Consider the following 12365-nt stretch of genomic DNA (forward strand, 5'->3'; position numbering starts at 1 on the left):
CATTTTCCTAGGAAGGGTTTATGCTGCTAAAGTATGATTAGAGATTAGACAAAGTTTGAATTTCTTAACAGAAATAGTCTGTATTTTAACAAGAATTCATAAATGTCATGAGTGACTATTTTAAAGACTCATTTGCTGTAACTCTTTTGAGTGAGTCCTGGCCTTGATAGGGATATTTTCAAAGGCTGAGGATTACGGCCTGTGTCCTCATTAATGCAGGAAGATCACTACTTACAGAAAAGTGTATTTCCAAGAACATAGACCAGGAATGAAGCTACTCTAATAATGTCTATACAGCAGAGTAAAACTTAGACCCCCAATTAAACGAGTGCTGCAAATCACTTTACAAACAGATTGTGTTTGGAGTAATCCAAAATAGCACAAGTCTTCTTACTATAGGCATACATCATGCTGCCTCTCTCTTCCTCTGGCCATGGAAATTCACACTCTTCTAAGTGCCGGAAAACATTCCCTACCCGACCCATGCCTCATCAAATCTCAGCTGTAACGGTACTTCCCTAGGCAAACCTTCCTTAACCCTTACCACTTAGTTCCCTTGCAGTAGAAGTTTCTAAATTCCTCTGCAGGCAGGGCTTAGGAGCAACAATCTGTGTGGGAGTGGGGCTAGAAGTCTTGTTTGGAAATTGCCTTTGCATTGCAAGCATATTGTATTTATCTAGGTTGTATATTTACTTGGAGTGGCTTTGCAGGGGCTGCTGGAGATTGTGGAAGCCCTTAAAACCTCTACCCCTTTGTGCATCTCATTGCTGGCTGCCCAAGCTAGTCTGGTGGCCCTATCTCCTGCCATATAGCTCCTTAGCACCCTCTCTATCTCCTCTTGTAGCTGTCAGCCCAGATATCATTACAATGACTTTTAAAAATGTCTACCTTTCCCACTAGATTCTCAGCACCTGTGATGGCAGGAACTATAACTGTTTCAGGCATTACCGCATGCCCATGGCCTAACACAATTCCTGGACTATGGTAAGTACTTAAAGCCTATTTGATAAATGAATGCATGAAAGAATAAAGGGAAGAATGGACTCATGTCAGAATTAACAAAAACACCAAGGAGATCACTCGATGTGATTCCTCAAATTCCAACAACGTCGATTGTTAACTTCATATCTTATAAACCAGATTTAAGATTGAATCATTTTTACAGAGAAGATGATACAGAAAAATAATAGAAGAAACATCTTGAAAGGCCATTTTACACTACATTCTATTCAAATAAGTCTAACCACGTCCCCATGCTTCCCTTGGCATATGTCCAGGCACAGTGACAGAGAAATTTGACACCTGAATTGTGAGTAACCTCTGAGTGAATATTGATTTTCTTACTTTGTTTACATCAGAAATGCAAATGTTACCATTTTGGGTACCAGAGTTAGTGAAAATATGACCTGCATAAGCATGTTATACACTGCAGTGTCATAACACAGCCAATTTGGAGACTTGCTTCACTTGACCTACGAAGGTTGCCCCCCTTCCATTAAGAAGTTGCTACCAACCAAAGATATCGCTTTTTACTGGAAAATAAGAAAAGTGTTTTGTTGTTGTTGTTGTTGTTCATATGGTATGAAAGAAAATACAATACACAATAGCTGCACAGAATGACAACCAAAGAAGGGTGCCAAACAGCATGAGTGGTAGAGAAGGGGGAAGAAATTGAAAGCCGAGATTGTCTTTCTGCCTATTTGCCTCCATGAGTCTATAGATAGGAATGAATCAGTAAGGTCAGGTTATAAACTTCCAGATAAGAGAGAAGCTTGTCTGTTTCCCCTGAAAAAGTGCTGAATGTGGGTGTAGTCATTGCATCTCCAGGGCATTCCTTATGTGTGGCTGGTATTGTACCTGAGAGGTGATCTGATGTTATCAGTGTGGGACATCAGCTCAGCTTCCCCATGCTAGTCTCTAGCAGAAATGTCACATTGTGGTCCTGGATCCTCAGGACTGAGAAAGAGGCAGGTGAGAGACTGACGTTCCAGGCTGATGATCACAGGGACCTTGCGGGGTTTGTGTGTTCTGATGGATGCTCAGAGACCAAATCCAGCAAAAGTAATCTGAGGCCTGAGTTGATAAAATGTCACTTTAACTTTGATCATCATGACAAAAGGGACTGAAGAAAGTAGGGACGTTACCGTTTAGAGTTACAGGGATCGCCACAGGTAGGACAACGTTCACAGGTTGGTCCTGAGGCTCCAGGGTTCGTGCAAACACACTTGCCACAAATGCAGTCCCCTCGGCCACTGCAGAGCACGCCATCTTCAGAGACGCATGAGTCCGTGCTGGTTGTGCAGTTACAGTACTCGCCAGTCCAGCCGCTCCTGCACACGCATTCACCGCAGTCACAGTCGCCGTGATCTGTAAAACAAATCCCTCTATGTTTCTAGGGCCAAAACCACTTCCAGATTTTTGGGGCCATCTCTTCTCTTTGCCTTTAAACACCGTCAAAAAGACTGAAGAAAAAAAATGAGAAAAAAGTGAGTGTGCATGTGGAGGCGTGGAGGATAAGTGTAGATATATTTTATGTAATTTTAGCATTTTGCTAACTGTGTATGTTTATTGATCTAGTCTCTTAACTGAAGACCAACTTGATTTCCTGATGTTATATCAAATGGAATTTGTAGCCAGATGGAATGAGAAAATCCAGAAGCCTATAAGAGCTACTAGGGGTGTTTGTGTGTGTGTGTGTATGTGTTTGTATGTGTGTGATTAGGTGTGTGTAGACATAATACAGACATACATACATGTGCATATATATATATATATATATACACACTCATTCTTTTAACTGTTTTTACAAGTTTTTTTGCTTTTAATTAAGATGCCATAGGACAGAGATGCAAGACAGACCTGGGTAATACACCACCTCTGCATCACTCAAGCTGAGTGATCATAAAAGCTTGATCTATAAAACTGAGAGAATAAAATCTCCTTCCAATGGCTGTGGTCAGATGAGGTAATGTGTCAATCTCTAGCTTTGTATTCCCCACTTAGACATCCCACAGGCATAAAATGAGTGCTCAACAAATTCATTTATTTAACAAACTTTAGTTGAGCATATACCAGGTGGCAAAAGTTGTACTAGGCATGAGGATACAAAATTAAATAAGACAAGGTCCCTGAACTTATAGTCCAGTGTAGGAGACAGGCAAATAAATAACACTACTAATAAATACAATAAAATGTGATAAGTTCTATACACAGAGGGGAAGAGTTTCCAAATTAGACTAGAGATTTGGGGAAGTTTCCTGAAGAGGTGATACTTGAACTGAATTTGGAAGATAAAGACAGAAGATAGAAGAAGGTTACAGGTATTTTAAGCAGAGAAAAAAGCATAGGGATGGAGTTCTCCCCGGGTGAGCAGACTGGGCAGCTAGGTGGATGGTGCGGCTTTTCACTGACCTCAATGGAAGCTAGCTCATCCTCTGCCTTACCGCCAATGCCTGGCACAGACTAGTGTTTAATTGTTGAATGAATGAATTGTCCTGAAGCAGAGGAGGAAGAGCAGCTCTGAGTGGGGAAGATGATGAGTTCATTTTTGGCTTTGTTGTGTTTGAGGGGCCTATGGGACATCCTAGAAGCAACAGAACCTACCCCAAGTTTGGGGTCCACTGGGGATAGGTGGCAGTTGAAGCTGTTGTGAATCAGGTCATCAGGGAAAGCAGATAGAGTGAGAAAAGCCCTGGAGAGCATCAGCATTTAAAATGTGAGTGGAGAAAATGATCCTTGCAGAAGAGAATGGGAGGCAGGAGCGGAGTGAGAGCGATGTTGCAGAAACCTAGGGCAGAGGCAGCGAGAAGAAGGAGGCGTGTGGAGAGTTGTTGCAGACAGCAGACAAGTATCTCCTCTAATCCTGAAGAGTCTCTTTGGGATCTGGCCACATACAGGGGTATGAAATACCATAAAACGATAAAGTGTTTAAGATAATGGACTAGTATTCTTTCCATAATATTTTTTTGATGCCTACCACACCGAAGATGCTAAAATAGGCATTTGATGTTCCAAATAAATAACATTTATTTACAAACTTTCATAACTGACACTTTTCTTCAGAAAAAGAAATGTGCACCAGGCATTGCCTCACAAGTTTTGCTCTTCTAGCAACATCTCGAAGGTACGGACGAATGGTGGTGGTGGGTGAGAGCACAGATCTAGAGCCAGATGGCACAGGTTTGAATCCTGGCTCCAGTACTTCCTGGCTGGGTAAAGTTGGGGAAGTTACTTTCTGTGCCTCAGTTTCCTCATCTGTAAGGAGGGATTATTAATAGCTGCTTCATAGGATTGTTATGAAGGCTACCTAAGATAATACAGAGCAGTGTTTAGAACAGTGCCTGGCCCATAAATAAGCAGTATATAAGTGTAGGTTATTATCATTATTCCTAAGAACTATCCAATAGGAAGAATTGGAAAGCAAAATTATCCATCAATATTAAAAATCCTGTGACTGTACTGAAAACCAAACAGATGTAAAAGAAATCACACTTTGCGCTTGTAGGAGAAGCTGCCACGTTCACTGTAGAAAAAGGACTCTGGGTTTTCTCTTGTAAATTTTGGTCTAGTAGGTGGTTACTCTTCTGTCTTCATGTCTTGGCCTTAAGAGACATGGAGTAGGAAGTCACAGAACAGAGGAGATAACTGCGAAGATTTTGAAGTTGGATTCTGATTGCTCTTGGTATATATGTATATATCCATAGTAATTTAGTATGTATATTATATATATATACTAAAAAGACGTACTTCTCTAGTGAAAGATGAGTTGAAATTTATCCGGAGTAATGACATTAAGACATATTCCAACTGCATTTCATAACCTATTTAATTCGTAATTGAACTAATTAATTCAAAGCTAAGAATAGTTAGGTGATTGAGGCCAAAACTATTAATTTAATTTTTATGTGTAAGTTACCTTCTCGACTACTATTGCTTTTCATTTCTTCCTCAGCAAAAGGGGAAACTTAGTTTCATGATAGGGAGGGATTTCTGTATTGAAGTTTATTCTGAAAAATGAATCCGATTTATAATATTGTCAAAAGAAATGTGCATTTCCAAAAGCTTTGAGAATGCCCAAGAATATCACTGCATGTAAGAATTACTTGGCAGAAATTTAGAAAACCATTCCAAGAGCTCCTTTCACAATTTAGAAACCCTCCTTTCTGCGGGCCTTCCAGAACCCTCAACCTGGTCACAAAAGTGCTAATTGATATCCAGAAGCAACCAATTATCCGAAGTACCTGTTCATACAACCACAACACCTTCATAATGGTTTCATGTAAAGGCAAGATGATAACAAAAGATCAAGAAAAAAATCATCAGGCTCTTTTCAGAAGGATAGATATTTCTGGAATGTCATTGACTGATAACTGTAAGTGCATAATGGCGGGAAGTTTTTTTGGTAATGCCATTTGCCTATTAGAGTTTCCAATCTCTTAGAATCAAAATATAAAAAGACTAATGGAATTTGGGCAAGGGAAAAAATCAATGGAGCCCTATATCTGTGAGTACTTACAGATGGATGAAAGAAGATGCATGAAAAAGAACATTGTGATAATAGCCCTTCAGAGAAGTGGCGCATTGCAGAGGATGGTAGTTGCAAAATAAGTGAGAGCTACACAAGAAGAGGCGCTGTAGCATATTCAGGCCTCTGAAACAGCAGCAACAACAGAGTGTCTGCTCATAAGACCAGAGACAACTTTTATCCCTGCACTAAGAACAGTGCCAAGCACAGAGTAGGTACTTCATAACTATTTGCTGAATTTGAATAATTGTACTGACTTTTATGATATCTTTTTAAAGAGAAACATACTAATAATAGAGTAACATCATTTGTGATGTTACTAACAAATAAAATTGCTTTTGAGAAACAGTAGTGGTTGAGGATCGTAAGTACCCCCAAAGTGTGAAGGAAATTGGCATCGAAGTTTTCTGAGTCCAATTGAAGAAATAATTATATTTTCTAAATAGATTTTCTTTAGCAATCATTGTATCTGATACAAAGAGTGACACTCTTGTCAGACCTGAACCACAGTGCACAGATCAAGTCAACTCTTTTTGAGTTTATTTCTGCTCATGTGCATCGAGAAACTGAAAGAACCGTGTTGCTCAACACAGTTCAGCAATTTTCACTGCCCTCGATCTCTTTGATCTAAGATTTAAAGGACAAAACACAAGTGCGGTTAATATTGTTATCATATGGTATTAGATTACACTTAAAATTTTTTAAAGGTAATTTCAAATGTTTTGAGCACATATTTTATTAAAAGATTCCTATTAGAAATGCAGTCTGGGATTCTGTAGAATATATTCTTCCCAAGATGTGGAGACAGCCTCTGGATTCAGACCATGTCCTGTCTGCATCTTGTGAAAAGAGGACTGATGTGGGTTTGGAAACACACCCGTTAAATAAGGAAATACACCTTTGAATGAAAGGGGAGAGAAATGTCTCTCAATCTGGACAGACCCTAAATTTCTCACTCTCTTGGGGGAAGAAAGAAGGCAGCCTCAGAGGAACCTATGGGAAGCAATAGCAGCAGCAAAGAAATGAAACGTAGGTACTTCTAAGGGTATCAAACGGTTTTCAAAGAGCTTGGAATTCTTTGAGCCTTCTTTTCTCCTGCCTTTTTTCCCCTGAAAATCAGTCTCTTTTATATGTTCCTGACACCGTGGTTTGAAAACATAACTTGCTTCGTTTTCTCTAAAGCTAATGGCTTTCTGTTTTGAAAGGCTGCCTGATGACACACTGTGAAAAAGGGCGACGTGAGAGCTTAAATCCAGCAGTCAGGAACTATTTCAATTGTAACACACTTTATATCAGTGCAGAGTATATTAACATATTTGTAATTCTTGTCTGAATAGATTATACTTAAATACATATGTGTACATATCAGAAGGATTTTATAATAGTCATGTTCTGTGTAATATATTCTTAAACTACAGTGATTTTACGTCTACAGAGGATAGTAAAATGTAAATATTTCTGCTATTTCAAAAACTCTTCTCAATCTCAAAAAATTCCAAGCCATTTTTCATTTTTACCCTTTCCATGGTCTTCCTCACGTATGTCCTTATTTATCTTTATTATACTTTGTGCCCAACCTAGTATCTGTCACATAATAGGGTTTAATAAATATTTGTGGAATAGTGAAGGCCCTGAAAGTCCGTTAGGTATTTTTGTGTCCCTTGTCCTTGGCAGTACGCTCCTTAAGTAGCCTAGCTTTTTGTTTTTTCCAAAGGAATAAGCATTTAAGAATTAGGTCAGCAGCCTGATCCAGAAAAGTCTGGAAGATAATGGACTTCAGATTACATGCAGTTTTGTAGACTCTGGGTAATAACCAAAGAGAAGGCATTTCCATCTTTTACCTACTTACTCTTAGGGAAATAATGATAGAGATGTAAGTTCAGTTGGTAGAGATCTCACCCCAAGCAAATGGAAGAGCAGAAGAAATACAAGAGAAGAATCAGTTACCTTAGGGCTAAAGATTAACCCACTCAGTTGATCAGCAAATATTTATTGAGACCTACTATGCCCAGGCAGCAGTGCAAGGTGCAAAGGATGCAAAGCCCCTTCTTGCGACTTGCATAGGCACAGTGTAAGGGGGATTCAGACATTGCCTACCTCCACAGAGCAGTCCTTTGTGTCTCACGCAGGAGAAATTGTCACACTGGCAGAAAGGCCCATAAATGTTTCCATAGGGAGACAAGTGGCAGATGCACTGTCCACAGTAGCAATCGCCTCTTCCACTGCACGAGGGGAGATCCGGGGCCTCCTTGCAGGAATCTGTGCTCAGCATGTCCTCCCCACACTCGCAGCGAGGACCCATGTGGCCGGGGTTGCAGGCACACACCCCACACTGGAAGGAGCCGTTCCCATTGTGGCATTTGGAGCTGTTGACTTCCACTTCTTTCTGACAGTCACAGTCACACTCTGGACTGACAAGTATTTCTAGGGTGTCCCCCAGTCCCACAGGCTTTATGATAATATGCCTGCTTCTTCTCTCACAGTTTGGTATACTCACAGTCACGTTGAATGAAGCCTGGAAAAGAAAATACTAATTATCTTCTTCTTCCATCCACCAAAATGCATGGGAGAAAACAAAGCTGCATGGAAATCAGCTTTGCCTAAAGCTTTTATTAGGCAATCTTTGAAAATCACTTTTGAAATTCTTGAAAGGAAAAGTCCACTGTCCGTGCACTAAGGTAACTTGTGACTTATGTTTTTCAGATGATCTATGGCAGTCTACTTACTGTGTCTCCCACCTTCATGTGGGAGCATTTCTTCTGGTGTGGGAAGAGGGTCCCATTGTTACAGATAGCCGTGAACGACAGGTTGAGTCCTTCTGTGTCTCCTAACACTTCCAGTTCCACCTCAGACCGTAGTTCCTTTAGTTAAGACACAAAGAGTTAAACAAAGTTACAATAAAAAAATACAGCCAGAAGAAGAAACTGTGAATTATGTCCATTAAACTACAAATGAATAAAATTAAATTGGATCAAAAGAAATTCATGCTATCATCAATCAAGGAAGACAAGAAGCAAGATACACACACACACATATCGTATTTTATCGGGTCTAAGATGCCATCAATTATAAGATACACCATTATTTTATGATAAATAAACTATAACAAAATACCTCAAGATCGTTCTGCACAACATATGAATCAATCCCTTCAGTCTATGATTGCGTTTAAAATTATTTTATCCATTCTGAGGGATCTGGCAAATTCTCCATCCCTGAGTTGCATTGCTTGGCATATAAAAAGCAATACTTTTGCTCGTATCTCAGTAACAAACTATAACAACAGCTTCCTTTACTTGTAAGTATCATCATCTCTTAGGAGCCATAAAGCAGCTGGTTGTTGCTTCGCAAAGAATACAGAATTGTGATCATCCCTCCAACACTGAATATTTGCTTCGCTGATAACAAATTTATACCCTGCTGCTCTGTTTTGGTACCCTTCTGCATATAAAACAACTTTTCACTTCAACTTCTAATTATAGTGCAAAGTTTTTGAAGATATTTTAAAATGGTAATTACTCTTATAGTACCAACAGTGCACTTAATGAATTGAAGTGACAACAACATATACAGTCATGGCCAAGTTCACACAAGTATAGGCAATGAAGACTATATCGTGACTTCTGCCTGGCTAACAGCATTTGGAAAACAACATTAACAACAAAACATATCCCAATTTTAGAGATGTTAAAATGTGGGAGAAACTGTGCCTTGAAATAAATATTGGAATTTATTGACTACTATTGTACAGTTAGAGTGGAGTCAGGCCTGGGGCAATGAGGATAAGACAAGAAGTCTATCCTAAAGATGGTTATCATCTTGCTGAAAGAAACAAGATGGAACCAAGTGAAACAGTTAACATAAAGGGCAAGCAATGTACTATTAAGTTTAAAAAAATTGTATAATTCAGGTAGGAGTTTGGGACAGTTCAGAAAAGAGGGCCATCGATGAAGGCTGAAGTATTAGAAGACTAGCCCTTACTGGCTGTGTTGGATTTAGATGTGTTGAGGGGATGACAATAGTATTTCAGGTGAGGGGACCAGAAGAGACAAAGCTCAGGGCCAGCAGTGTCATAGAACAGAGACAAGTGGGGCTCAGATCAAGCCTGCACTCCTACTGTTCCGGGAGACACCAGACAACAAAGAGCCCTGAGGTTTGGAGAGATGAGTTAAGACCTGTGGGAAACATTCCCTGAAGCTTTTAAGCAGTGGCCCAGTCTACTGAAAATGCAACTGCAGGGAAGTTGTCTGGAAGGCGTATGCAGGACAGACTAGTGGAGGGGAGAGGAAGACTTGAGTCAAGAAAGATGGCATGTTGTTACATTCACCCCAGCCTGAGGCGTGAGGATCAGGAACAGGGGGTGGTTGGTAAATGTAATGACATAGATTGAAAGGAGGAAGACTAGATATGAGGCATATAGGTATGGCAGAGGGAGAGATAAAGGCAAGGTTTCCAGGAGGAAGAATGTCAAGGAAGGAGGAAGGGAGAGCTATTTGTTTTGGAGAAAGCTAGTGTTATTATTCAGACTTTCTCCATGCCTCTTTCTTTTACAAAATCTAAATCTGTATTAGAAGGACAAAAAAAATTATTAAAAATAAAACAATAGGGGCTGGCCCCACGGCTGAGTGGCTAAGTTCACGCGCTCCGCTTCGGTGGCCCAGGGTTTCGCTGGTTGAGATCCTGGGTGTGGACATGGCACCACTCGTCAAGCTATGCTGAGGTGGTGTCCCACATGCCACAACCAGAAGGTCCCACAACTGAAAATATACAGCTGTGTACCACGGGGCTTCGGGGAGAAAAATGGAAAAATAAAATCTTAAAAAAAGTCTGTTTCATTTCAACTAGATACATGATAAGTTTATTTATTCAGAAAATATTTATCAAGTGTCCACTCTGTACCAGACACTCTTCTAGGTGCTTGGGAAACAAAACCCACTAAAACAGCTGACCTTTCATAGTTTATATTCCAACATGGGAAGACATGAAGGAAACAACATAATAAATAAGAACGTTACGTAACACTAGAAGGTGACAAATGCCATGGAAAAAAGTGAGGGTAGGATACTGAAGATTAAGAGAGTGTGTGCAGGGGGTGTAGGTGGCAATTTTTAAAAAGTAGTGAGGGTAGGATTCATTAAGAAGGTGACATTTCAAGGAAGTTGGAGAAATCAGCCATGCAGATATCTGTGGAAAGAAATTTCCAAGAGGAGGGTACAGTCAATGCAAAGGCTGTAAGGCAGGAGCATGCCCGGCTTGCTCTGGGAATAGAACAGCAAGGAGGTGAGGGTTGCTGTGCTGCAGCAGAGACAGAGAAGAAAAGTAGGAGGTGAAGACAGAGAGGTAATGGGTGGGAGGGAACCGATCTGGTAGGGTGCTAGTAGACTGTTATAAAGAATTTGGCTTTTACTCTATGTAAAATGAGAAAACAATTAGGGTTATCTACAGAAAAGTGATATGAGCTGACTTATTATTTTTAAAGGAAAATTCTTGCTGTTTTGTTGAAAATAGAATGTAGGAAACCAACGGTAGAAATGGGAAACAGGATTCAGGAGGCTTTTTCAATACTTCAGGTAAATGAAGATGGTGGCTCTGATGAGGATGAGGGTAGTGGGGGCAGTAATTGGATCAAATTCTAAATAATTTTGAAGACAGAGCCAATGAAATTTTCTGATGGATTAAATCTGCAGTGTAAGAGAATGAGGGGAGGCAAGCTCGTTTCAAGCTTTTTGATTGTAGCAATGTGAAGGATGGAATTACCACCAATTAGAAGAAAACTATTGACAAAGTATATCTAGGAGAGTCCAGGTTATTATCCCGAATTGCCAACTAACATATTAATCAACACCTAGACATCTCCACTTGGATGTCTACTAGAGAAATTTGGCATGGTTGCTGGGCAGCACTGAGGGCCTGCTTGAAGTCCATGATCATGAGTTTAAAGTGAGACTGGTTAGCATGATTGTATGTTTTTCCCATTCCCATTCAGCTGTGCAGAATGAGTGGACAGTTGGATTTAACCAGGACCATGGTTGTCCAAGCAGTCTCAAAGAAGTGATGAGGGTCAGAGGAGCTGAAGGTGTGTCTAAGGAGGGATCATTATGACTGAATTTAAACTGGAAGTCCAGGCAGGAGAAAACATCAAGGGAAGGAGGAACTGTAAAGAGAGGGTAGGGTCAATTAATTGGAGATCCTCATGGATTGGAAGCAATATTAGGGTAACTTGCAGGAGTGAGCCGAAAAGATAGGAAGTGATGAGCAGAGAATGGGTTGCATCCAGTTGAGATTAAGGAGGAGTTTACTGGCAATGACAAGGTTCAAGGTATGACAAGAGTGAAGGTATGTGAATGCAATTAAGTGGGAAGGGGAAGAGATCATTTTATAAGCAGAGTTCAAGAAACTGAGAGGCCAGGGTGTGGGAAGGATTATACATATATTTTTACTGAAATTGTCAAGAATTAAGACAGGAGTAGTGTTGGAGACAGTGGCAAAGTGACTCAGGAGCTAAATGAGAAGTGAGGGGTATGACCTGAAAGTCTAGATGAAAGCAATTAGGAGTAGTGAGTGACATAGTCTGACCAAAATGAAGGAAATCTCAGCATTGATATAATTGGAATATCATACTGCAAATTTCATCAGGAATATTTTAATGTGAATTTCCCCCAAAAAGGACATAAATGTTATTTGTATATTTCATAATATCATTCATTCATTTATTGAGCATGAACTATGAACCAGGCAAAACAAAACAAACCAAGTCTCTTCTCTTCTGGAGCTTAAATGCCAGTAAAGGAGCTTACCTTTAGGAGCATTGTAGATATTTCAGTAGCTTTTATTGTGTGGT

General features: G+C 40.0%; 1 protein-coding gene across 7 annotated transcripts in view; it reads right to left on the bottom strand.

The window, feature by feature from the left end:
• ITGB6 (integrin subunit beta 6) overlaps positions 1-12365 on the bottom strand; it is a 124394-nt gene that overhangs the window by 17494 nt on the left and 94535 nt on the right. For all 7 annotated transcript variants that reach the window (XM_046658496.1, XM_046658497.1, XM_046658494.1 and 4 more), the window contains 3 exons: positions 8251-8385; positions 7622-8039; positions 2145-2367 (listed from right to left, as the gene is read on the bottom strand). In XM_046658496.1, the coding sequence (XP_046514452.1) occupies positions 2145-2367; positions 7622-8039; positions 8251-8385 (776 nt within the window). The remainder of the gene's footprint in view (positions 1-2144; positions 2368-7621; positions 8040-8250; positions 8386-12365) is intronic.

This window comes from Equus quagga, chromosome 4 (genome assembly GCF_021613505.1).
Source record: "Equus quagga isolate Etosha38 chromosome 4, UCLA_HA_Equagga_1.0, whole genome shotgun sequence".
In the NCBI taxonomy this organism is placed as follows: Eukaryota; Metazoa; Chordata; class Mammalia; order Perissodactyla; family Equidae; genus Equus; species Equus quagga.